Raw genomic sequence first — 25756 nt, forward strand, 5'->3', positions numbered from 1 at the left:
GCTATAGCTACAAGACATGGATTTTGTGCCATCCAAAGCCACACTTCTCTGTGACATGTCCACTGACCGACCTAGGCCCATCGTTCCCACCGTGAGAAGGCGTTGCATCTTCGATGGGCTACATGGGTTGGCCCACCCATCCATCCAGGTGACAACTCAACTGGTCGTAGAAAAATTCATGTGGCATGGCCTGCGTAAACAGGTCAGCCACTGGGCCAGAACTTGCCTACACTATCCAAGGTGCAGAGGCATGTGAAAGCCCCTCTTCAGTCCTTCACACCAACACACAGATGATTTGACCACGTCCAGGTGGACATCTTTGGGCCAGTGCCGGCTTCCAGAGGTGCCACATACCTATTCAAAATGGTGGACAGTTCACTAGATGGCTGGAAGCTGTCCTGCTCTTGGACACTTCCATGACATCCTGCGCCAGGGCCCTCATTGCCAACTGGATAGCCCATTTCAGCCTTCCTTCCAATATCAGGCCAGACAGGAGGGCACAGTTCACGTACGGCCTATGGATCGCGCTGGCAACACTCCTAGGAACCCAGTTACATTACACCACGGCCTACTTCCCACCGTCTAATGGCCAGGTGGAAAGGTTCCATCGGCATTTGAAGAGAGCCCTCATGGCGCAGTTCCGAGGCCTGAATTGGGTGGATGAGCTACCTTGGGTGCACCTTTGCATTCACACAGCACCAATGGAGGATTTGGCCATGTCTTTCACTGAGCTTGTCTATGGGGTCCCACTGACAGTCCCGGGAAAGTTTGTGCCTGTAGCCAGGAGGAAACACCTACAGCGCTGCTAACGTGACTTCACGAGAAGGTGGGCAACTTAACCCCTGTACCAATCTCACACCATGGTCCAGCTCCATCCTATGTCCCAAAGGATCTCAAAGACTGCAAATACAACTTCTAAGGAGAGGCACGCACTGAACACTCCTTCATTGCCCGTACAAAGGTCCATACAAGGTGTTACAACACAATGAGACTGTATGCCTTTTGGACAGGAAATGTTCACAGTTGACCACCTAAAACTGGCACACCTTGACCTCGACCAACCAGTAATTGTTCCAGCTCTGGGGCGGAGAGGTCGGCCTCCCAAACATGTAAACTGTGGACTCAGCATGTCCAAACACTGGTTCAGTGGGGGGGAGGTTCAGGGTGGGTGTTGGGGGAGGGGGGGTGTCATGTAACGAGATGCACTGATCCACAAGTGAACCAGGTCACGGAGGTGTAGGCCCGCACTGGGGTGACATCACAATGGTTCCCGGTGGGAGGGGCTGAAAAGGATCGTGGGAGTGGTGCTGATAAGCTCTTGGAGAGTTCCAGTAAAGTCAGTTGGTTGGTTCACAGCCTCTGTGTGTTTTTTTCTTTTGCTCATTGGACAGCCCACTGGACACAATATCTCCAAACCCAAGGAGCTGATTATAGACTTCTGGAAGATCAGAGAAGGTGAGCAAATTTAAATTCCTGGAAGTCACTATCGTGGAAGGCCTTTCCTGAACCCAACACATGAAGAAAGCATGTCAGCACCTCTACTTTCTCAGGAGTTTGTGGATGTTTGGTATTGCATTGGTACTGGCAAATTCACACATGTGTAGTGGAAGGTGTGTTGACCAGCTGCATCATGCCCAGGTATGGAGGCACCAATACCTTTGAGTGAAAAGGTCTGCAAAAGGTAGTGGACACAGTTCAGTACATCACAGGCAAAACTCCAAACCATTGAGAAAATCTACATGGAGCATTGCCGATGGGAGAGCAGCAGCAATAATCAAGAATCCATACCACCATTTAACATATTGATCATTTTCTTTGTATACTTTTTTGATATATGAAAACTGTATCTATGTATGTGTTTATTATAAATAAAATATTTAAAAAAAATAATCCACACCACCTAGGACATGCTCTGTTCTCACTGCTGCCATTAGGAAAGAGGTATAGATACCACAAGACTCATACCACCAGCTTCAATAACAGTTGCTACCCCTCCACCATCAGATTCTTCAACAACAGACTCAATCAGAGACTCGTTAAGGTACTTTGCAGATTATTTATTATTGAATATTTATTTTCTGTAATACACCGTTTGTTTGCACTTTCATCTTGTTTACATTTCTCTTGTATCTTTTGTTGAGTACAGTATTTTGCACTTCTGCTAAGTAGAAATTCTGCCTGGCCTGCAGGAAAAAAATCTCAGGGATATGATGGCATGTATGTACTCTAACAATAAATATGAACGTTGAGAAACAAAACCAGGATTTGGAGGAGTAGCTTAAGACAGAGACAAGTAGGAACTGCTTTTCCCTTGAGACTATGGCAACAAGGGGAAAACACTCATTTGGATGGAATCGTACCTTGCTCAAAGGAAGATGTGAATGGTTGGTGGAGGACAATCATCCCAGCAAGTGGCGGATTAACCATTAGGCTGAGTATGCCTAGGGACCCGAACATAAGGGTGCCCATCACAGCCACTGGTAAATCAAGGTAACCACTTCTCAATATGGGCACGTGTTAGTCCTGGGTCCACCTGTCAATCAAGGCTCACGGAAGTACCGCTTTCATCTGTCAATCAGTAGCAGGGTCTTGGTCCCATCAAACAATTCGGTCTCTGCAATCAATGCTTGCAGTGTAAGGTCTACCTCCTGCAGCAGAGCTCGGGTGATGGAGCGTTGCTCATGGGAGGTTTACTTTTGTAAAAAAGAATCTCCCTCCTGTGCTATTTTGTATCAAGACTATTTTTTTTTAGAACTGATTTTATTTATTCTTTTGCAATAACAAACTTTTCAAATTATTGGATTAGCTGTAAGGTGAAGTTTTGTTGGATTTTAATGAAGTTTTTCCTCCCCTCCTCCAACCAAATACCAATGGTGTATTCCCAGCACATACCTAGCAGATAAATTTTGAATATGTGTGGGCATCATACCCAAAGGCTAATAAATGGAACAATTTCACTTTATTCTATTCAACAAAGGGTGGGGGTTGTGGGGCGGTTGTTTTCTGGTAAGGATGCTCTCAGCAAGTGGAAGGCCTTCAAAGGTGAAATTTTGAAAGTACAGAGTTTGTATGTTCCTGTTAGGATTAAAGGAAAAGTTAACAGGCAGAGGAATATTGGGGATTTGGTTTAGAAGGTATAGCAAGTATAGACAACAAGAAGCAGATGAGGAACTTGAGAAGGATAAAAAATGCAGGAAAAAAAAACAAAAGGGAAATCAGGAGGGCTAAGAGAAGAAATAAGGTTGCTTTGGCAGACAAGGTGAAGGAAAATCCTAAAGGCTTCTACAGGGTTCTAAGAGCAAAAGAATAGTAAGGGAAATAATTGGTCCATTTGAAGATCAGAGTGGTCGGCTATGTATGGAGCCAAAAGAGATGGGGAGATCTTAAATGTTTTTATGCATCTGTATTTACTCAGGAAACTGACACAGAGTCTAGGAAAGTAAGCTAAACAGTAAGGACATGGAACCCATATAGATTAAAGAGGAGGAAGTGTTTGCTGTCTTAAAGGGTATAAAAGAAGATGAATCACCAGGGCTGAACAAGGTATTCCCTCTAACCTTGATGGAGGCTAGTGCAAAAATTGCAAGGACCCGGTAGACATATTTAAAATGTACTTCGCCACAGGTGAGGTGCAGGAGGATTGGAAAGTAGCTCATATTGTTTTACGGTTTAAAAAAGACTCCAAAAGTAACCCAGAAAATTACAGGCCAGTGCAGCTTACATTAGTAGTAATGTTATTGGAAGGTGTTCTATGAGATCGGATATAAACATATTTGGATTGTCAGAGATGGATTAGAGATAGACAACATGGCTTTGTGCATGATAGGTCATTTTTAACAAATCTTACAGAGTTTTTCAAGGAGGCTACCTGGAATGTTGATGAAGGAAAGGTTGTAAATGTTGTCTACATGGACTTTAGTAGGTCTTTGACAAGTTCGCACAAGGGAGGTTAGTCAAGAAGGTTCCTTCGCTTGGTATTCATGGAGAGGTAGAAAACTAGATTTGACATTGGCTTTCTGGGAGTAGCCAGAGGGTGGCAGTGGATGATTGCCACTCTGACAATGCTAGATAATAATATGGTAAATTGGATCAACAATTTTGCAGATGATACAAAGATTGGAGGCCTATTGAAGGTTAAGGAAGGCTTTGAAAGCTTGCAGAAAGATCTGGACCAGCTGGACAAAATGAGCTACAAAATGGCAGATGGAATTTAAGGTAGGACATACACAGTAAACAACAGGGGACTGAGATGTGCAGTAGAACAGAGAGATCTGGGAATACAGATACACAATTAAAACATGAAAGTCCGTAGACACCAAGGTTGAAGTAAAAATACAATGCTGGAGAAACTCAGCGGGACAAACAGTGTCCTTTTTACAGCAAAGATAAAAATACATAATTGATGTTTTGGGCTTGAGCCCTTCACCAAGGTATGGAAAAATATTGGGAGGTGTCCGAACAAAAAGGAGGTAAGGGGAGGTGTGGGGGAAAGAGCATGTTCGCACAAGTAGGAAGTTATAGGTGGAGAAGGAAGGGAGGCCACAGCAGCAAGCAGGGGGAGGGATGGCTGGTGAATAGAGAGGAAGGGGGCTGGAGAGACAAGGGAAAGAAGGGAAAGGGAAGGGAGGTGGAAAAGAGAGAAGGTTAGTAGAAACCAGAGAAGATGATGTTAATGCTGGAGAGTGCCCAGATGGAAAATCCGGTGTTGTTCCTCCAATCTGCAGGTATTATTGATGGGATAGTACAGTGCTTTCCAAATTTTTTCTTTCCATTGAGAAATCCCTATGCCATAGATGTTCTGTGATTTGTAAGGGATTACTTAAGGTGGTATATAAGTGAAAGAAAAAGTTTGAAAACCACTGTTTTAATCGTACCTAATTGGCCCGTTATACGCACGGTTTCAAAGCTCCAAAGGAAATGGGCCAATGACAATTTTTCTCAAGCAAAATATTTCAATAACAATTGGGTCTAGAGGAGTGATTCTCAACCTTTCCTTTCCACTCACATACCACCTTAAGCAATTTTTTTTTCCAATCACAGAGCACCTATGACATAGGGATTACTTAAGGTAGTAGCAGAAAGAAAGTTTGAAAACCATTAGGATAGTACATGAGGCCATGGACAGACATGTGAGTGTGGGAGTGGGACGCAGAACTGAAATGAATGGCCACTGGGAGGTCCCTGTCATTGGTGCAGACAGATTGAAGGTGCTCAGCAACATGATCTCCCAGTCTGCGCCCAGTCTCTCCGATGTAGAGAAGGCCACAAAGGGAGCACCGGATGCAGTAAATCACTCCTGTGGATACACGTGAAGTGTCACTTCACTTGAAAGGCCTGTTTGGGGTCATGGACTGTGGTAAAGGAAGAGGTGTGGGTGCAAGTCTGGCACCTCCTCCAGCCACATTGGAAGGTGTCGGTGGGGGAAAATAGTGGGAAGGGATGAGTGCATGAGGGAATCATGGAGGGAGCAGTCCCTATGGAAGGCAGAGAGGGGAGAAGAGGGGAAGATGTATCTGGTAGTGTCATCCTGTTGTAAGGGCTGGAAATTCCAGAGGATAATGTGTTGGATGCAGAGGCTGGTGGGTGGTAAGTAAGGACAAGAGGAATCCTGTGTTTGTTGCGCCTGTGGCCAAAGGGGGCCAAGGCAGATGAGTGGGAGATGGAAGAGATGTGGGTGAGGGTTGATGGTGGTGGAGAAGCCACATTTGTGCAACAAGACAGACATTTTGGAAGATCTGGACTGGAAGACCTAATCTTGGATACAGATACAGTGGAGACGGAGAAATTGTGAGAAGGAAATAGAATCCTTCCAAGGGATAGGGTTTGAGGAAGTGTAGTCGAGGTAGTTCTGGGAGTTGGAGGGTTTGTAATATATGTCGGTGGAAAGCTCGTCTCCCGGGGTGGAGACAGAGGGATCCAGAAAGAGGAGAGTGTTGTCGGAGATGGAGCAGATGTGTTTGAGATCAGGGTGGAAGTTGGCAGCAAAGTGAATGAAGTTGATGAGCTCATTGTGGGTGCATGAAGCTGCCCCGATGTAGTCATCAATATAACTGAGGAAGTCTGTGAAGTTTATTTGCTCCACAAACAGGCAGGCATAGCTGGGACCCATCCAGTTACCCATGGCTACTCTTTCAATTTGGAGGAACTGAGATGAATCAAAGGAGAAGCTGTTTAGAGTGAGGACAAGTTCTGCCAATTACAGAATCAATCACACCAAGCCAGTCTGGGTAAAACATGAAAGTCTCCAGACACCGGGGTTGAAGTAAAAGCACAATATTGGAGAAGCTCAGCAAGTTAAACAGTATTCTTTACGCAGCAAAGATAACATAATGCACCTGGGACTCCTCCAGGACCCTGGTTCTTGTTCCTCTGATTCAACTGCTCTTCAGCCTGTGCCTCATGTTCATCAGGGCTGCAGTCTCATACCTTGATTAAGGATTCAAGCTCAAAATGTTGGTTATGAAACTTTATCTTTGCCAGTGAATAGTGCTGTCAGCAACACTCTCCATCAAATTGTTGATGACTGAAAATAGATGGTAAGAAATCCACTGGATTATACTTTTCCTGATTTTTTTTGTGAGCCGGACGGGCCTGGGAAACCATCCACATCACTGGCCAAACGCCTGTGTTATACTGGAGTGGCTTGTTCTGGAGTGCTCATAGTCTGTTTTGGGGACAAAATTTCAGCAGGCTGCTGCGAAAAGCTGGGTGATGAAGCTGGTGGTACTCTGCTGGGTGATGAAGCTGGTGGTACTCTGCTGGGTGAAGCTGGTGGTACTCTGCTGGGTGATGAAGCTGGTGGTACTCTGCTGGGTGATGAAGCTGGTGGTACTCTGCTGGGTGATGAAGCTGGTGGTACTCTGCTGGGTGATGAAGCTGGTGGTACTCTGCTGGGTGATGAAGCTGGTGGTACTCTGCTGGGTGATGAAGCTGGTGGTACTCTGCTGGGTGATGAAGCTGGTGGTACTCTGCTGGGTGATGAAGCTGGTGGTACTCTGCTGGGTGATGAAGCTGGTGGTACTCTGCTGGGTGATGAAGCTGGTGGTACTCTGCTGGGTGATGAAGCTGGTGGTACTCTGCTGGGTGAAGCTGATGGTACTCTGCTGGGATTCCCTCAGGACTCTGGCTCATTTTATTCAGCTTCTCTTCAGCCTGTGCCTCAGTCTCCCCCTTCCAAATTCTGCAGGGATGTTCCCGTAGTTTCCTCTTTCGCTCTTTCCTTCCTCAGAATACAATTCTGCACAACCTCAAGAAATGCACAACTTCCCTTTGATCTCTGCCCTTCCCACTATCCAAAATCCCAAATGTTTCTTTTAAATATATCTAAAAGGGTCCCTGCAATTTCTACACTATCCTTCTTCAAGGTCCAAGGGAGTAGCTTGTCAGCCCCTGGGGACTTGTCTACCTTTATTTGTTTTAAGCACCTCCTCCTCTTTAATCTGTCTCAGTACCATGACATTGCTGCTTGTTTGGCTCACTGCCCTAGATTCTGTGCCAGTTTTCTGAGTAAATACATATGCAATTCACTTGCCCTCCTTCCAAACAACTATATCCATTCTGTGATTATAACGTAGCATTTGAAGAGCACCAAATGCAGATTGGCTGATAATTTTGCCTCCTGCTGTGGCTGGTTCATTTTGCAAGGAGGTTAGTTTAATTCTCTGTACCACTCCCACTCTATCTTCACCATCGTACACTGCTCCAACAATCACAACATAGAACATCCTCCCTCAAAACACATTCCAACCTTCAGGTCTTGACATGGAACAGAACCATCTAGCCTGCCATTTCAGCCAATTATATCCAAACTTCTGGTTATTTCAATATCATTCCTAGTCTTCTATTTACACTTCTGTCAGGCACATCTTATCCATTTGCTTTTATCTCCCTCTCAGCTGACATTACTGCTACATGGTGAGCAGATATGCTTCAGGCAACTGCTGTGGCATTACATTCAATTTTCTTAACAAGGATAAACAATCTGGAGAAAAAGCTTAGGATAATTATTTTGTTGAACTTCTGCAAATATGTGATCTTCATGGTCTGTAAATGTGTGATTAATTCATCTACACCAGGCCCCACTCAGCCGGTCTCCTGTGCTTTGCACACAAAGGATCAGCACAGAGCACCAAAGTGGGATCTCTTTCCCCCACCATCTAGAAGAAGTTTAGGAGAGGAGCCTAAAGGATGGGAAACCTCCGCAGTGGACCAGTGAAGGGCTCAGTGTCCAAAGGGTTGCTGGAGACCAGCTTGTGGGAACCAGGTATCAGGTCCAGAATCTGTGAGAGTGCTGATGGCAAGCAAGGCTCCTGAAGGACTTTGGGCACTGACAGATATCTAATCACTTCAAGAGTTTGGAACCATGGGCCAGAGCTCCTGTTCACCACTGGAACAGCCAGGAAGCCATTAGGCTACAGAGGTTACATGGCAGGATCCACGGGCACTCGGTGTCTCTGAAAAGAGTCTCTTTTGCTTCTCTTTCTTAATAGGGGCTCTAGACTAATGACGACTCTTTGAGTGCCTTTACAGAGCAAACACAGGAAAACCAATTTTGTGCATTTTACATGTGACAATAAACAAATCTTGAAGCTTGATGGTCTCTCTGAACAATCCACAGCTTGATTTGTGGCCCATCTAACCCTAAACTTTCAATTCCTCCATCAGTGCCTCACTTTGGTTGCGTACGCTGCAACATTGCAATAAGTCTTCTCAGCAACTTCTCTGGAAGGACTTCATGTCACACAAGAATTTGAATGTGAGTGGTAGAAGGCAAAAAATGTAATGGGGGTTTGGGAGGAACATTTGCAAGATGCTGAAGGCAGATTGTGACAATGGAATTCAGACGCTGATGGGTGAATATGGTCAACACATAACATGGAGGTCAGAGCCACAGTTATACAACACGGAAGAAGGCCCTGCTGCCCACTGAGTCAACACTGACCATGAAGAATCCTTTTTACATGAATCCTTTCCTAACCCAGTTTATTCCCCTGGCATTCCTATCAATTTCTACCACTTAGCTACACACAGAAGCAAATTACAGTGGCCGAATTAACTCACCAATGTGCACACTTTTGGGAGACATGGGAGAAAATCTCAATAGCATGAACAGGAGTCTGCTCAGTTTGCTCCTGTTCATGCTATTGACCAATGACTGGATTGCCAGATGCAGCTCCAATAGTGTCATCAAGCTTGCAAATGACACCACAGTAGTTAGCCTCATTAGCAACAATGACGAGTCGAACTGCTCACACTAACCATCTGTGATTCTCATATTTATGAAACAGTTTATTTTTTTTAGATGAAATACTTGTTTTGCATATGCATTGTCTATATGTGTGTTATGTCCCATTGTGTGTCTGCATGTTCTGCACCAAGGCATGGAGAACACTGTTTAATTGGGTTATACTTGTGCAATCAAATGACAATAAATTTGACTTGAAAACCAGAGGAAAACCATGTAGTCATAGAAAGGAGCTGCAGTCTCCACATAGACAGCACTGGAGGTCAGGAGTGAACCCGGGTCACTTGAGCTGTGAGGCAGCAGCCCTTCGAGCTTCTCCTCTGTGTATCCTGCAAGGGAGTGGCAAGGAGGTTTCAGTGTGACAACACAAGGCAGGTGTGAATCAGAGGTCTGAGTGCCCATGTGTAACTCAGAGAACTGAGTGTGGCACATGTTTGATTGTAGCACTTTAAATTCGATTATGCACCAGGCAATTAAGAGTTTGTACTGAGTCACCTGACTTCCATTTGTTTTGGAAATGAGATGATAAATCACTGGGCCCTGAATCTGGGGCAGGAAGACAGGTGGGATAGGTAACCTTGGTACTGAGAGAAATTCACCATCGTATCTCATCTTAGTCTCTCAGATGGGGAGTGGATGCTTAGTGATAACTCCAGTTGGCACATCTGTGCTCTACATCCAATGGTCAAAATTGACAGGGCAGTCAGCTAGGAATGGTCCTTTGAAAAAGTAATTGGATGGCAACCATGGGTTCCAGCAAAACTTAAAACCCTTCCAAGTTGATAATTAAGTTTGTTTATTTGTCACAAAATGCCGAGTACAATGAGAAAGGTTCTTCTGCAAACAGACTATCAGGTTATCTCTAACATTTGGACAGATGTGTAAGGAGCATCTACAGAGTATAGGATTACAATGGGAAGGAATAAGCAAGGGCAGCATGATAGCACTGTTGTGGGGTTCATTCAGGATCTGATGGCTGCAGGGAAAAAACCATTGATGTGTGCTTTTAAACTCTTAAGCCTTCTCCCCAAGGCGGTGAGGAAGATGAGAATGTGTCCAGGGTGTTATATGTCTGTCAGTAGGATGGATATCTTCCCTAGGCAGTGGGAATTGTAGATGGAGTCCATGGAGGGAGGATTTTTTGTTATGTTCTGAGCTTCATTCATTATCTTCAGGAGCTTCCAATCTTGAGCAGACCAGCTGCTCTACCACGCTGTGACGCATTCATCACTATGCACCTGCAGAACTTGTTGAGATAGGGGACATGCTGAACTTCCTTCGTCTTCTGAGCAAGTAGATGGGTTGGTGCCCTTTATTGACCATTGTGTTATCATGTTTGTTCCAGGTCAGGTCATTGGAGTTATAGATTTGAAGCTATCTACTTTTTTGACAGTGCCATTTACATGGACAGGGCTCTGCCCTCCTCTACTGAAGTTCAAGATCAGCAAAGACCATTCTCCTGAAGTCATTGATACTAATTTGCAACCATAAAATATTTCCATAGTAAATCAATCCCAATAAAAAAAAAATCACAGTAGTGTCCAGTTGGGTTCTCTGGTTTTGAAGTTCATGTTTGAGGTGCAATGAGGGATCAATGGAGTCATAATCAGAAGTGTTGCTTTCTCCTCAGATGTGGCCAGTGGTTAAACAAGATCTCTATGACTGGAGGCTAATGCATGGTGGTCCTACGAATGATTTTTTTCTTGATGAAGTGAATTTGTTTAAGCAATGCAACCGTCAGCAAGATCATCAAGATCTGAAAATGAGGAAGAGTTAAAGGTAAGCCATTGTCCCCTGTCTTCAGCTTCTTCTGTTGATAGCGATGATGAGTTTACTGTCATACATTGTACAATGTACGTATGGCCAAAATTCTTTCTGCTGCAGCTGAACAGGTACTTTATAAAAAAAACATATACTTATTAAATCATATAGGGACAACAAATATAAAAAAAAGATAATAACTATTCACAGTACAATAACAATGATGTAGAAATTGGGGAAAATCCTTCTGTGGTGTTGGAGCAGATCCTGATTAGTATAACAAGAGGAGGTTCAAGAGCCTGACAGCAGTCAGAAATGAACTGTGCTTGAACCTGGAGTGCTGGTCTTCTGACAACTGTAAAGAGGTTGTGACGCGGGAGATTTTTTTTAATGTGTTGTTGGTTGCCTTCTTGAGGCATCAGTGAAAGGCAGATTAGAGCCTGTGATGGACGTGGCTATGTTTGTTTCCTTCTGGAGTTTTCTGTATTCTTGTATAGTCAAATTCCCAAACCAGGCTGTGATGCAACTACACTTTCCACAGGGCACCTGCAGAAGTCTGGTAGAATATTTGATAACATGGCAAATCTCCTCAGACTCTTGAAAATGTGGAGGCATTGGTGTGCACCCACCCCCTCATTGCTGTCTGAAAACCAACAGAAGACTGATGAAGTGTCTCCAACACAAAACACAAATGGTTTCTCTTCTCACAGATACAAACTGATCTGTTGAGTATTTTATTTAGCATTTTCCATGGTTAAGCTGTGTGAGAATATATAGAGTCAAGGAGGTAATGGTGACTGACTATGGACGGGTTTAATCAGTGCACATTTGAAAATGACACAGTATGCTTGATGCTGCTCATGGGGGCAGAATGCAGACGTGAAATAAAGAGAAACTGGGGAAGTATCCTTGGATGACTCCAGAGGTAATAATGAGAAGAGAGAGTGATAGAGAGTGGGAGAAGAAAACGCAATTTGCTGGAGGAACTCGGCAGATTGAGCAGTATCAGTGGGAGAAAAATAATGGTCAATGTTTCAGGACAGAACCTTTCATCAAGACTAGGAATGCAGAGAGATACAGTGGTGCTAAAAGAACAGGGTGGGAGGAGCAGGACATGGACCCATGAGGGATTGGTGGACCAGGGAGAGGCGAATTATGATTGGCAGGGGCAGATGATTGAAAGATGCCAGACCCTAGTTCGACAACAGATGACAATAATGTTGATAAAATAAGAGGGATACAGACCTCGAGGAGAAGAAGGCCAAGGCCTACACCACCAATCAGGAAAAGATTTTGATGTCCCCATTTAACAACAGTGTCCAAACATCCATCAGTGTAGATCTGTTTCCGGGCTATCTGAGGTTTGAGCAGCTGAGTCTCGTACCCACACATTGTGTTCAGTACCTATGGAGGAGAAAGCCCAACTGACTGAAATTTGTTTAAGAACACTTTCAAAGACTTCCAAGGTAGAATAACATACAGTCTCATGAAAAGAGTCTGAGTGTTGGCCAACACTGGAAGAAAAATAATGGTCAATGTTTCAGGACAGAACTTTTCATTGAGATTGGGATTGCAGAAAGAGAAGCCAGTTCTAAAAGAACAGGGTGGTAAGAGCAATATTCCCTCTAATTTTTAGTAGTCAGTGTGTGCAATAATCTTATGTTATGCAAATTTTTTTCCTCTGACAAAAGTATGTGCGAATGTAAACTTGAAATTGTTTCAAGATAACTTTGGCACAGCTTTTCTCTCATGGCTAATAAAACTGTATTGGCATGTCTTAATATAATGCATGTATGATTGCATTCTACGAAGTAATTATTAATTACTACATTATTTTAGGTTACTGACCTTTTGTGTGCACATTTATTTCCTTTGTGTGCTGGTTGCAAAACGGGTGCATATGCACATCCACACAGCTTAGAGGGAACAGTGGGAGGTGCAGGTCAGGGGCCCACATAGGATTGATGGACCAGGGAGAGGCGAAGCATGATTGGCAGGAGCCAAATATAAAGCAGGACCAGACAACATACCTGGTCGGGTTCTGAAGGACTGCGCAGACCAATTGTCAGAGGTCTTTATGGACATCTTCAACACCTCACTGCAGCAGTCCATCATTCCCATAAAGTTCAAGACTGCCACCATCATCCCAAGAGGGTGACAATAACAGGCCTCAATGACTGTGGCATTGATCTCCACCATTATGAAATGCTTTGAGCATCTGGTGATGGAATGCATCAAAGCATACCTCCCAGAGATGCTGGACCCACTTCAATTCACCTATAGAAGAAACCATTCACAGACAATGCTACAGCCTTGTCCCTTCACTTTGTCCTTACCCATCTGGAGAACAACACAACATATGTTCATCGACTTCAGATTGGTGTTTAATATGATTATTCCTCAGAGGCTGATGGAGACCTCATTGGGGCTCAATGCCCCTCGATTCTAGACTTCCTAACAGGTCGGCAGCAGAATATCGAGCAGCGTCATGCTGCGCATTGGCACACCTCCGGGCAGTGAGCTCAACCCACTCCTGTTCACACTACTGACCCACGATTGCAAAGCCAGATCCAGATCCAACAGTGTCATTATTTACAGATGACACAACAGTAGTGGGTCTTATCAGCAACAATGAGTCGCACTACAGAGAAGAAGCAGAAAGTCTCAAGAAATGGTGCGAGAGTTACAACCTGAGTCTTAATGTGGTCAAGAAGAAGGAGGTAATCATGGACTTCAAGAGGATCAGGAATAACCACCCTCCACTACACATCAACAACTCTGTAGTGGAGAGAGAGTGGAGGGCACAAAGTTCCTTGGAGTTCACTTAACTAGTAATCTATTGTGGACACACAACATCTGCTCACTTGTTAGGAAGGCGCACAGCGACTGCACTTCCTGAGAAGTCTGCAACAGGCAAGGCTACCAGCCACCATTTTGCCAACCTTCTGCAGGAGCTCTATCAAGGGTGTCCTGGCCAGCTGCATCACAGTGTGGTACGGTTGCTGCAGAGAAATGGATCGGAGGTCAGTAGGACCATAAGAGCAGCGGAGAGGATCACTGGAGTCTCCCTCCCCCATTGACATAATCTACCGGGGTCGTTGTCTGAAATCATTGAGGACCCCTTCCACCCAGCACACAGCATCTTTCAGCTGCTTCCATTGGGGAAGCCAGCAACCACCAATCTGAGAAATTACTTTTTCCCATCAGCAGTGAGAATGATGAACGACCCAAGGAACTGCTCATACTAACCATTCGAGATTGTATATATGAATATTTGTCCTGCATGTATATTGTTTGTACATATATGTGTTTTGTCTGGTTGTGTGTCTGTAGGACCTTACATAGAGAAAAAAATTGCAACTGTAAAGGCAGATATTCTCCAACCTCATATGGCTGAACCTTGCTCAATAAATCCTCTGCACATGGCTCCAAGATGCTGAATCCAATTCTTCCTCAGGCTGGTTGCACAGGTGGAGCAGAACGTTCTACCTCGCTCTATAAATGTACGACTGCTGCAAGCGGCTGGTTAGGGCTGATAATGTAGCAATTATGCCGTCAGTCTGTGACCCAGGACCCAGTCATTGTAGCAGTGACCTGCATAAGTGCTGGAGGTTGGAGTCCCTCAGCATGCGGAGGGGCAGCGCAGGGGAGAACAAGGATCAATGGCTGTTTTTGTTACCCATAATTCCCCCATGCAGCTTTTGCTCGCCACATATGTACCCCATCATGTTGACATGCAGCGCTGCGGCACCATTCACCCCACCTCCATCAGCTCCGGAGTGACACTGCAGCAGCATTTTAGGCCTTCTCTATAAAAAGGTAAGTGCACATTTTTCTCTGCCGATAGGGTTGGCCTCAGAGCAGTGTCCCTCCATAAAAACACCCTGTGTTTCTTGCACTGAGGACTGGAGAACGCTGTTTTGTCGGGTTATACTTGTGCAATCAGATGAGAATAAACTTGACTTGACTTGAAATATAAACAGTGTCTAGTGACCCATGGTGTCCTGGTTAATATTTATCCCTTAAACAAACACTTAGAATCAAATTACCTGCCCTTTATCACATCGAGGTTAATTGGAACATGCAATGGACCCAGATTAGTCACAACAGCCCCCTCGGCTGCTACTCGACCCTGTTCTGTTGCTTTACTCCAGCAGACTGTTCATACCCCTGATACAAGGCCATTTGTCCTTACCTCTTCAGTAGTTAGCACACAGCAGGAGAAAGGCACGCCACATTGTTCCAGGCTGGGATTGGCATCCACACAGCTGAAGTATGCATTTTTGGACCAGTCTTTATAACTTGACACTCCACAACATTTGAACTGAAGGAAAGAAAAATGGGATCCTTTACCATTACTCAGTAGGTAACTTGTGGGAGAAGGTTGAGTTTCATTTCATTTTACTTTGACATTGCATTGCTTTGAATGCTTGCAAATCATCTCCATTCCAGAAACTAACACAAATTGCAAATGGAAAAACCTGGTTTAAACATTAAAAAATATTAAAACAAAAGTACAATGGATTCCACAAGTCTAAATATTACCATTTTCTGAAGATAATTGTAAAAGTAAAAGATAGAGTAAAAGTAAAGTTGCATTGGTGAATCTTGGGTGGCTAGGGAGTTGCTAAGATCACCTGACATTAAATTCAAGATGAAGCACCTTGCACATCTCATCGCAGATAGTGAATTTATTATAAGTCATGAAATTTAACCATCTGACAGTGTTACTATAAAAAAAAAGAGTGCACGAAAAGTAAGGCAGTGTCTTTGGTTCATTGATCACTCAGGAATCTGATGGCAGTGGGGAAGAAGCTGTCCTTGTGCCTCTGAGTACTCATCTTTAGGCTCCTGTACCTTTCTCCCGATGGTAGCAGAGGGAAGAGAGCATGGCTTGGGTGGTGGGGGTCTTTGAGGATAGAGACGTTTTTTAAGACACCGCCTCATGTACATGTCTTCGATGGAATGTGATATCACATTCTGAGTTAACAACCCTCTGATGTTTATTCTTGTCTTGAGAGTTGGTGCCTCCATATCAGGCAGTGATGCAACCAGCCAGAAAGCTCTTCGTGGTACACCTGTAGAAATTTACAAGTCTTCGGTGACATAGCGAATCTCTCAGACACCTCACAAAGTATAGCTGCTGGCAAGCCTGATTTGTGAATGCATCAACATGGAGGCTCCAGGACAGATCCCCAGAAATATTGACACCCAAGAATTTGAAGTTCTTGACCCTCTCCATACTGAGCTCTCGATGACAACTGGGTCATGTTCCTAACTTCCTCCAGAAGTCCACAATCATCTCCTTGGTTTTGATGATCTCTTTACACTGCCTATCTCCACTCCATTCCACTCACAGTCCCGATCCAGGGTCACCACCAAAACAGTTGACTATCTCCTTGCTGCCTCCCTCCCCACAGATGCTGCTCAAATCGCTCATTTCCTCCATCAGTTTGTAGTTTTGCTCCAAATTCAAGCATTCTCATCTATTGTGTCTACAAAAATTCTCAGGTATTGGAAATCTGAAATAAAAACAGAAAATGCTGGAAACACTCAGCAGGTCAGGCAGCATATGTAAAGGAAGAAATCAGTTCCAGTCATCAAACTTTGACAAAGATCATCATTCCAAAGTGTTAATTCTTTTTCTCCCTCCCCAGGTATTGTCTGAACTGATGAGTGTTTCCAGCATTTTATGATTGGATTCCAGAATTAGTTATGTTTGAACGAATTAACGAATGAATGAGAGTTTAGTGTCATATACATAAAGTACAATATACAAATGCAATGAAAATCTAACTCGATGCAACTTTACAGATTTATATAACACACTAACAACAACACTTTATTTGTCACATTATATCTGATACAGTGTAAAATGTTCTTCTGGAAGCTGATTAACAAGTCACCTCTAACATTCAGACAGCTGTACAAAGTAGAAAGCCAAGAGCACCATTGAAAAAGATCGGTTAGTGCAGGTACACAATCCTTTATTTGGACATCTAAAATCCGGAAAGCTCCAAAAACTGCCAAGTGGGGACATAGACGGCAGCGCGAGTTGGGAGGGTGAGAGACCGGCAGCGCGAGAGTTGGGTGGGTGAGGGACCGGTAACGCGAGAGATGGGCGGGCGAGGGACCGGCAGCGCGAGTCGGGCGGGCGAGGGACCGGTAGCGCGAGTCGGGCGGGCGAGGTGGAGGGGGGGGAGACTGATAGTGCAAGTCAGGCAGGCGTGGGGGGGAGGCGGAAGCATGACTGGAAGGGGGTGGGGCTGAATACGGCTGGATACATTATGGGCTTAAATCTGGCTTTCCAAAATCTGGAAAAATTCGCAATTCGGAACACACTGTCCCTCAAGGGCTCCAGATAAAGGATTATGTACCTGTACTTGGAAAGAATAGCATTAGAGCATTGTGTGGGATTCATTCAGGAGCTTTAATGGTTGCAAGATTCATACTCTTGAATCCTCTCCCCAATGGGAAGTGGAAGAAGAGGGTGTGACTGGAGTGAGACGGATCCTTCAGTAGGTTGGCTGTGGAAGATGTAGATGAAGTCCATGGAGGGGATTTTGCATGATGTTCTGAACTGCATTCTCTACCTACTGTTGCTTCTTCTGATCTTGAGCCAAGCGGCTCCCATATAATGGCGTGATGCATACTGAAAGTATGCGTTCAAAGGTGCACCTGTAGAAGTTGTTCGGGGACATGCTGAACTTCCTTTCATCTTCTAAGAAAGTAAAATTGTTATTTAAGTATAACTAGAAATTGAGGTGCTATAAAGAGAAAAAAAATTATAAATACAAAAGAGGAAAAAAATGATAAATATTTACATTTGGTCAATAGTGCAAAAACGTGTGTTGCGTCAGTGGTGCACACAGATCTTTGGTAGTCTTGTATCAGTGTTCTGGTTCGGGTGACACAGGGAGGTTCAAGAGCCTGATAGCTGTTGGAATAAAATGGTTCTTGAACCTACAGGAGCAAAACTTCATGCATCTGTATCTTCTGCCCCAAGAGTGATATTTTGTTTTGTATGGTGTTGATTGTTTTCTTGAGGCAGCATTTCACATAGATTTCTTCAGTGGACGGGAGGCCAGTGCCTGGGATGGATTAGCTATGTTTGCTATCCTCTGCAGCTTTCTGTGCTTCAGTGTCCTTTCCACAGTGGACCTGTACATTATACTTGGATACATTATAGATTTGCAGCCTGCTGATCTTGTCAGACATTTCTGCTACTCAGTGAGGCACCAAAGCCAACATTTTTTCTGGATGGTATTTGGAGTGTGGCCTGAAAGTACAGAGGCTTTGACCCATTTTAGGTGGCATGGTTAGTGCAACGCTGTTACAGGGCCAATGACCCAAGTTCAAATCCAACACTGTCTGTGCAGAGTTTGTAAGTTCTCCCTGTGACCTGTGTGGGTTTTCTCCAAGTGCTCCAGTTTCCTCTCACCCTCCAAAATATATGAGATTGGTAGGTTAATTGGGCGACATAGGCTGGAAGGGCCTTCTACCATGTTGTATTGTTAACATTTAAATACATTTGTAGAAGGCCACATTTATTCTTCCTTTTTTTAAAGCTTCTGTACTTTCAGTGAGGTTTAGCCAAGAGTGTTGAACCCAGTTCTGCAGAGCAACAATTGCTTGTTTATATTTTAAAAAGACATTGAATTAAAGTTTATCCAGTCAGAAATGCTTTATCTAGAACCAAGAAGCTCACTTTCTACAAACAAGAATCTCGTATTGCTGTTGGATACATGGGGCCATTCATTTCAAGCCTCCATGCCAGGCCCCAGCAGAACGATCCCATCAATCCTATTGACCTCTTATTCCATTCAGCTCATCAAACTTGCTTGTCATTCAAATCATGACTGATATATTTCTGCTCTCAATCTCATTCTTCTGCCTCCTCACCAAAACTTTTTTAAAAATCTAAAAATGAATGACCTGGGAAGTAATTCATATTTGCTAATTAATTCATTGCCCACAAGTCTTTGGGATATGGGAGGAAACCAGAGCACTTAGAGGGAATGCACGATTCATAGGGAGAATATTAACTTCAGGTCTATCTGAACAGACGGACGTGAGGTTAATAGAGGGAGATGGCTTATCCACTCTAGATGATGTCTCACTTAAATTATTCTACTCAAAACCATAGCAGATCATAAACTTTGCTTACGCAGAAGTACCAGTACCTTTTTCTGGATGTAATCAATGAGATTCTGCAGGTCAAGGTCATCCCTGTACCTGATTATCCCTCTCTCCAGCAATGCCACAGCCTTCCTTTCCACCTGAAACAAAAGAGATGTATGGTAGGTTAGAGATAGTTTCAGCTTTGTGGAGTTTTGCAAAGCATAAAGCTGCAGATACTGGAAATGTGAAACCAAGTTTAAGTTGACTGTCACATGCACCACAAGTGAGGTAGTAAAGTTTGTTTAGCAAGCTGTCCAGCTTGACATCCCAGATAGAGTAGAGCAAGTAAAACACAGTATAGAAGTGGAGAGTTACAGAGATCAGTCAATATAGAGGAACGGCAAGAGTAAAGAGAACAGTGTTAGTCATCCTGAAAGTGTTGCAATGGAGGAATGGAGAATAAATAGAGTGGTTGTAGAGTTGTGAGGGGAATATCTGCTGGGAGAAGATAAGACTTAAGATATAGGAACAGAAGTAGGCCATTCAGCCTATCAAGTCTGCTCTGCCATTCCATCATGAGTAGATCCATTCTTTCATTCAGCCCCATTCCCCTGACAATTCAGATACCTATCAATCTCTGCCTTAAATACACCCAATGATCTGGCCTCCACAGTCGCCAGTGGGAGAAAATGCAAGAGGTTCACCACTCTGAATAAAAAAGATTCCTCTGCATCTGTTTTAAATGGGCACCCTTCAATCCTGAAATAGTGTTGTCTTGTCCTTGAACCCACCCCCCCCCCCCTTACCACAGTAAACAACTTTGCCTCATCTACTCTGTTCAGGCCTTTCCAGGTTCAAAATGCTTCTATGAGGCTCCCCCCTCATGCTTCTGAACGCCAAAGAATACAGTCCAAGAGCCATCAAATGTTCCTTGTATGCTCATCCCTTCACTTCAGGAATCAGTCTAGAAATAATCTCTGAACCATCTCCAATGCCAGCAGCACATCCTTTCTTAAATGAGGAGCTCAAAACTCTACCCTGCCTCATCAGTTCCTTATAAAGCCTCAACATCACATCTCTGCTCTTGTATCCTATACCTTTAGATATGAATGCCAGCATTGCCTTCTTCATCACTCAACCTGGAGGTATCCTGCATGAGGACTCCTAAGTCCCCTTGAACCTCCAAATTTTGAATTTTCTCCCCATTCAAATAATAGTCGGCCCTTTCATCCCTTCTACCAAAGTGGAGGACTGTACACTTTCGAACATCATATTTCATTTGCCACTTCTTTGCCCTAATCTAAATCGCTCTGCAGCCTCTCCATTTCCTCTTCACTACATGCCCCTCCATCTATCTTTGTATCATCTGCAAACATGGCTATAAAGCCATTTATTCTGCAATCCAAATCATGAAAAATACAACTTAAAAAGAAGTGGCCCCAACACTGACTCCTATGGTACTCTTCTGGTCATTGCTAGCCAACAAGAATGGGATCCCTTTATTCACACTCTCTGTTTCCTGCCAATCAGCCAATGCTCTACCCATGCCTGTAATTCCATAGGCACTTTCATTTTGTGAAGCAACCTCATGTGCAGAATGTTCCAGTGCCAAAGGAAAATTTGGAGATACTCAACAGGTTGAGCAGCATCTGCAGCGAAGAAACAGAGATAATGTTTCATTTCAATGACCTTTTATCAGATCCCTTGAAAGCTGACCTGCTGAGTACCTCCTGCATGCTCTGCCTTTATCTGTGACGGAGATGTTGGCCATGTCCCTAAATGGTTTTATTCTCATCGAAAACTAAACGAATAATGAGGTGTCCAGTATCCCATCCATGAGTGACTTAGCAGAATATTTCTGTATACCCTGTAACCACATTTCATCTGAAATCCAGTTCTTCAGTCAAGGGCTTACCAAATGGTTCAGAAATGTTTTCCTTCAGGTTTCTCTGCAAAGTCTTTTTTACCAGTGCATAAGGGTGACCACACATGGACAATTAACAAGAGGCAGTGAGAGACATGGTGGGCTCTAAGTGTACTTGTGGATGAAATAGCCCCTTGGGCAGAAACGGGTTCTCCACAAGATAAGCTTCAGCCCAGTTTGCGCATGATGACCGAGTTGTCTTCCTGAGTGGGTCCCTTTTGCCTACTTTTGGCCCATATCCCTCTGAACCTTTCCTGCCATATACTAGTCCAAATGCCTTTTAAATGCGGTAATTGTACCCACCTCTACCACTTTCTTTGGCAGTCCATTCAATATACCCACCACCCTCTGTGTGAAAAGGTGCCTCTCATGACCCTTTAAATCTTTTCCCTATCATTTTAAATCTAGGCCCTATTGTTTAGACTCTCTTACGCTGGGTAAAAGGCTATAACCATTCACCTTATCTATGCCGCATGTACATCACCTTTTATATAACACTATAAAGCAACCCCTCAGCCTCCTTCCTTCCAGTCTCACTTTGTAACTCAAGCCCTCCAGTCCCTGTAATATTTGGCATTCTTTCCAGTTAATTATGTTCTTTGTATAGCAGAACAACCAGAACTGCATACAGTATTCTAAATGTAGCCTTACCAATATTGTGTCCCAACTCCTGTGCTCAATGTATCAATGCACAAATTCTGGGTAAGGCAGCATCCACAGAACGCAATAGACAGTCAACACCCTCCATATGGACCTGCAGAATTAGCTTGAGCCTGACTATTGGTTTCCATGGATGCTGCCTCACCCTCTGAGTTCCTCCAGCAATTTGTCTGTGGCTCCAATTTTTCAGCATCTGCAATCTTCCTTGTTTGTCTCCAGTACTCAGTGCCCTGATCAATGAAGCCAAGTGTATCACATGCCTTCTTCTCAACCTGTGTCCCTGCATTGCTACCTTTAGGAAACCATACCTATGAGGTACAGAAACCCAGTCTGCACAATCCTCAATCTATAACCTTGAAACAGGTAGTTTGTTCACCCAGCAACAGCTACATAATAGAGACAGACACAAAAGTACTTATTCAATTTACCTTTTCAGAGAATATGAAGCCAAGAAGACCACCTGTTACTTGAAGCAGGAGAATGAGCAGTAGAGTCCACAGGAACTGCCAATATGAATACAAGTATCAGTTAATGCAGTGTGAAGTTTGTAGATTTCAGGTGAGAGGGAAAGATTGGAAAGGGACCTGAGGGACACCTTCTTCACACAGGGTGGCAGGTAGTGGAACAAGCAGCCAGAGGAAGTGGGTGGAAGAGGGACAATTGTAATGTTTAAAATACATTTAGAGAGCGATGCAGATAGGCAAGGTTTAGAGGGATAAGGGATGAAGGTAAATGAGACTGGCTTGGACAACATTGACAAGTTGGGCCAAAGGGCTTATTTCCATGCTGTAGAAACTCTTGAGGGTGGACTACTACACACAGTCAGAATGCCAATCCGATGCTCAAACTGAGAAGAACGTCACTTTATATATTTTTTTTAAACAGGCCTTTTTGGCCTACGAGCCTGCTGCCCAATTGACCTACATCCCTGGTATATTTATGAATGGTGAGAGGAAAGTGGAGTACCCGGAGAAAACCCATGCACACACAGGGAGGACGTATAAACTCCTTACAGACAGCACCTGATTTGAACTCCGGTCGCTGGTGCTGTAACAGAGTTAGCAATACTCACCTCACATTTATTAATATTCCCAAGAACTTATCTTTAGCTCTTGAATTAATTTTATACCATTTTGTTTCAATATTTATACAAAATTTTCAATCAATACATCTATAATCACAAGAATATACTCAGTAAAGCAATCTTCATTGCCGAGTTTTAAAAAGGTAGCACACACTTACCAGAAATCCAAAGGGGCTAGGTGTCAAAGGACATGTTGAAATATCATGAGCAGATGAATGCAATCTTCATAATTTTATCAAGAAAATGGCACTTAAGAAGATAGAAATTATGCTGCAGACACACTTGCCCAGTCTAATCAACTCTTAAGTTCTCTGAGCAATTCTTGGTATTACATCTTCAGAAGGAAATCTTTACCTTGGTTAATTCTGGAGTAATTTTACCAAGATGCCTGCAGTTCATGGGGATTTATGAGGATATATTTATAATCAAGATGAGGGTTGTATTCCACAGAATTTTGTTCAAGCGATAATTTGAAGGATGTTTTCACTCTATAGGTGGGTAGAAACAATTTCTGTTTATTGGAGTACCTGAGATTAAATTAGAGTTGATGAGAGACCCAACAAAAGGAAAGTGATTGCTTTGAGGTGCATCTGGATTACAGGTGATCCTTCCTGTTGCACACCACCTTAAATTCTCAATCCCACTCCAAATCCAACCCGTAGCCTCCTCCACTACACAGTTTTTAGTCTCAGCACTCACTCCTCCTCCCCCCTAACCCCACTCCAGCACTACCTCGAACACCATAAACTTATCCCCACTCCACTCTTGACCACGTTCTGAAGATGGTTCCTGAATCTGAAACATCGACTCGTTACTCTTTCTGCAAATGCTGATTGACTGGCTGAGTTCTCTGAGAATTTTTTCCTTTCAGACATGATCCTAGCAAATACTTGTACACATTAAGGGTGGTAGGTATCCTCCACAAATGGCAGTCAATGACAAACATTATTAATTTTACATGCAGAATTGCAGGTTTTCATTGATCAGTATGGAGCAAAGATAAGTGTATAAAATTAATCCATAATTTCAATGAATGATGGAACAAGCTTAATGGGCCATTTGACATGCTCCTGATCCTGTGTTTCTATCTGGTGATTTACTTATTACTTTCTGTGAGATCCTTCTATCGCACATCATGCTTCTTTAGTCATTACTCTTCAGGAAGTTCTGAGCTTCTGCAGTTACAAGTTCTGCCTTCATATTGCTGTTATTATTGTGTCCTAATTAGTTTTGTTCCTTCATGAAGTCACTGTAGATGTAATTCAATTAAGGAGGAGTTAGAAACTATCTAAAGAACTTGCCGCATGCACCTCCAATCCAATGGGTGTAAGCTAAACAATTTCAGGCTTTTGCTCTGCAGTAATTCTGTTGTCCGGAAACGTATGTTCTTGGCTTGCATTTAGAGGGGTGAGATGTTGTCGAGTACTCACGATATTTAGCAGTATGTGAACATCACGTAAGGCTCCAGTGCAGCCCAGAAAAGTGATGCAGAATATTAAGCATCCGACAATAATCAGTATCAGCGCAGGATCCGCTGTTAGTGAGTCCACGGCACCTGAAAGAAAGGAGGAAGGTTCAACATGGGCCGCTGGATCACAAACCTGAAGCAGTTGAATCACAAACGTTGATTGGTTTCTCCTTCCATAAGTGACTGTGTTCTTCCAGTATTCCTTTCAAAACTGCTGTCAGGAAAAACTTCTACTCTCTAATGTGCACCCCTCATATAAAAACAATGAAACTTCATGATAGCTTGAATGAGAATAGAGGAACTGGGACCCTGGAATGTCAGAGGGAGTGCAGGAACCAAAGACATAGGATGATTTTATGGAGGGCCTCTGCTTCAAGGTTGGCTCTATAGGCAGAGAAAAATTTGCAGGTACCTTTTTATAGACTAGCCCTAAAAGGCTGCTCCAGCATCACTTTTATATGGAGTGACACCTTGGTGCATCCTCTGGAGCTAATATAGGTGGGATGATTGTTGCCATGGCACTACCCATCAACATGAGGTATGAACAGCAGCGAACAATGGCCGTCTTTGTTACCCATAATCCCCCACACAGCTGTAACTGCTTTGCATTTCCCAGAGCGGTTCCAGCTGTGTGGAGGATTTATGGGTAATGAAGATGGCCATTTCTTGCCATGTATTTATGCAGGCTAGGTGTGTTTGCTAAAAATCTAACCATGTTTATTCGCGAAACATCATTTGAATGAGTCTGGCTGTTTGGCAGAGGTGTCCACGTTGCTCCACCCCCTTTCACCCTGAGTTGAGTGAGGGGGTCATGGAAGAAGAGGGGGTGAAAGAGGGGGGAGAGAGAGAAGTGAGATCTTTCTCTCTGTGCGGGAGGCTCAGCTGTCACTCAGTGCGGTGCCACTGTCTCTTACAGCACCACGACCAGTTGCAAAAATTGACTCCATCCCAGTTCAAAGATCCACATTAATTGCTAAGTACGATTGATTGTGCCATGGATATTCATTCTCATACATCTGATATACCGCCATGTTTGCATGTGAATATGAAGTCTAACCCAAAAAAACTATTTCAGCTAATTTCTGATATTTTGGTACGACTAAATGTAACCTGTTTAAATTTTGACCAAATGAGTTGTCTCGGAATTTTTGCTGTTCCTCACCCTGTTGGTCGCCAAAATTGCTGTAAACATGCAGGTAAATTCTGTAAGACTCTTTCACCTCACCCTGTCCTGAAATATTAACCATTTAATTCACGTACATAACAGAAAGTAATCATTGTTGTGTATTTCTTCAGTAATCGGCACCAGACTCATCAGGACATCATCAGCCCACCCCTCGCCAGCTGCTTCCAGCGGCAGTACATTTATGAAGCGAGGTGGAGCGCTCCATTCCGCCTCTGTGAGCAGCCTGTGTGATGACATTGTTTAATGGGTTTAATGTACTGTATATGTCGAACGTTTAGTGGGTGGGGAGGGGGGTGGGAAGGAGGGAG

At 43.7% G+C, this 25756-nt stretch overlaps 1 protein-coding gene and 1 long non-coding RNA gene across 9 annotated transcripts in view; one reads left to right on the plus strand and one right to left on the minus strand.

Annotated features, from left to right (window-relative positions):
• Positions 1–1211: 1211 nt before the first annotated feature.
• Positions 1212–25723, plus strand: LOC138745847 (uncharacterized). Its single transcript, XR_011346545.1, has 3 exons — positions 1212–1455; positions 10875–11023; positions 25559–25723. It is a non-coding gene; the product is annotated as an uncharacterized lncRNA (long non-coding RNA).
• Positions 10024–25756, minus strand: part of LOC138745845 (tetraspanin-33-like) — an 84490-nt gene continuing 68757 nt past the window's right edge. For 2 of the 8 annotated variants that reach the window (XM_069903238.1, XM_069903236.1), the window contains exons 3-8: positions 24225–24349; positions 22139–22213; positions 19189–19284; positions 15201–15329; positions 12251–12409; positions 10024–11139 (exon numbers count right to left, since the gene is read on the minus strand). In XM_069903238.1, the coding sequence (XP_069759339.1) occupies positions 10966–11139; positions 12251–12409; positions 15201–15329; positions 19189–19284; positions 22139–22213; positions 24225–24349 (758 nt within the window). In that variant the 3' untranslated portion in view covers positions 10024–10965. Of the gene's footprint in view, positions 11140–12250; positions 12410–13869; positions 14008–15200; positions 15330–19188; positions 19285–22138; positions 22214–23148; positions 23283–24224; positions 24350–24395; positions 24668–25756 lie in introns of those variants that run through there. The other 6 variants (XM_069903241.1, XM_069903240.1, XM_069903242.1 and 3 more) reach the window with 6 other exon arrangements.

Source organism: Narcine bancroftii, chromosome 11 (genome assembly GCF_036971445.1).
Source record: "Narcine bancroftii isolate sNarBan1 chromosome 11, sNarBan1.hap1, whole genome shotgun sequence".
Taxonomy (NCBI): domain Eukaryota; kingdom Metazoa; phylum Chordata; class Chondrichthyes; order Torpediniformes; family Narcinidae; genus Narcine; species Narcine bancroftii.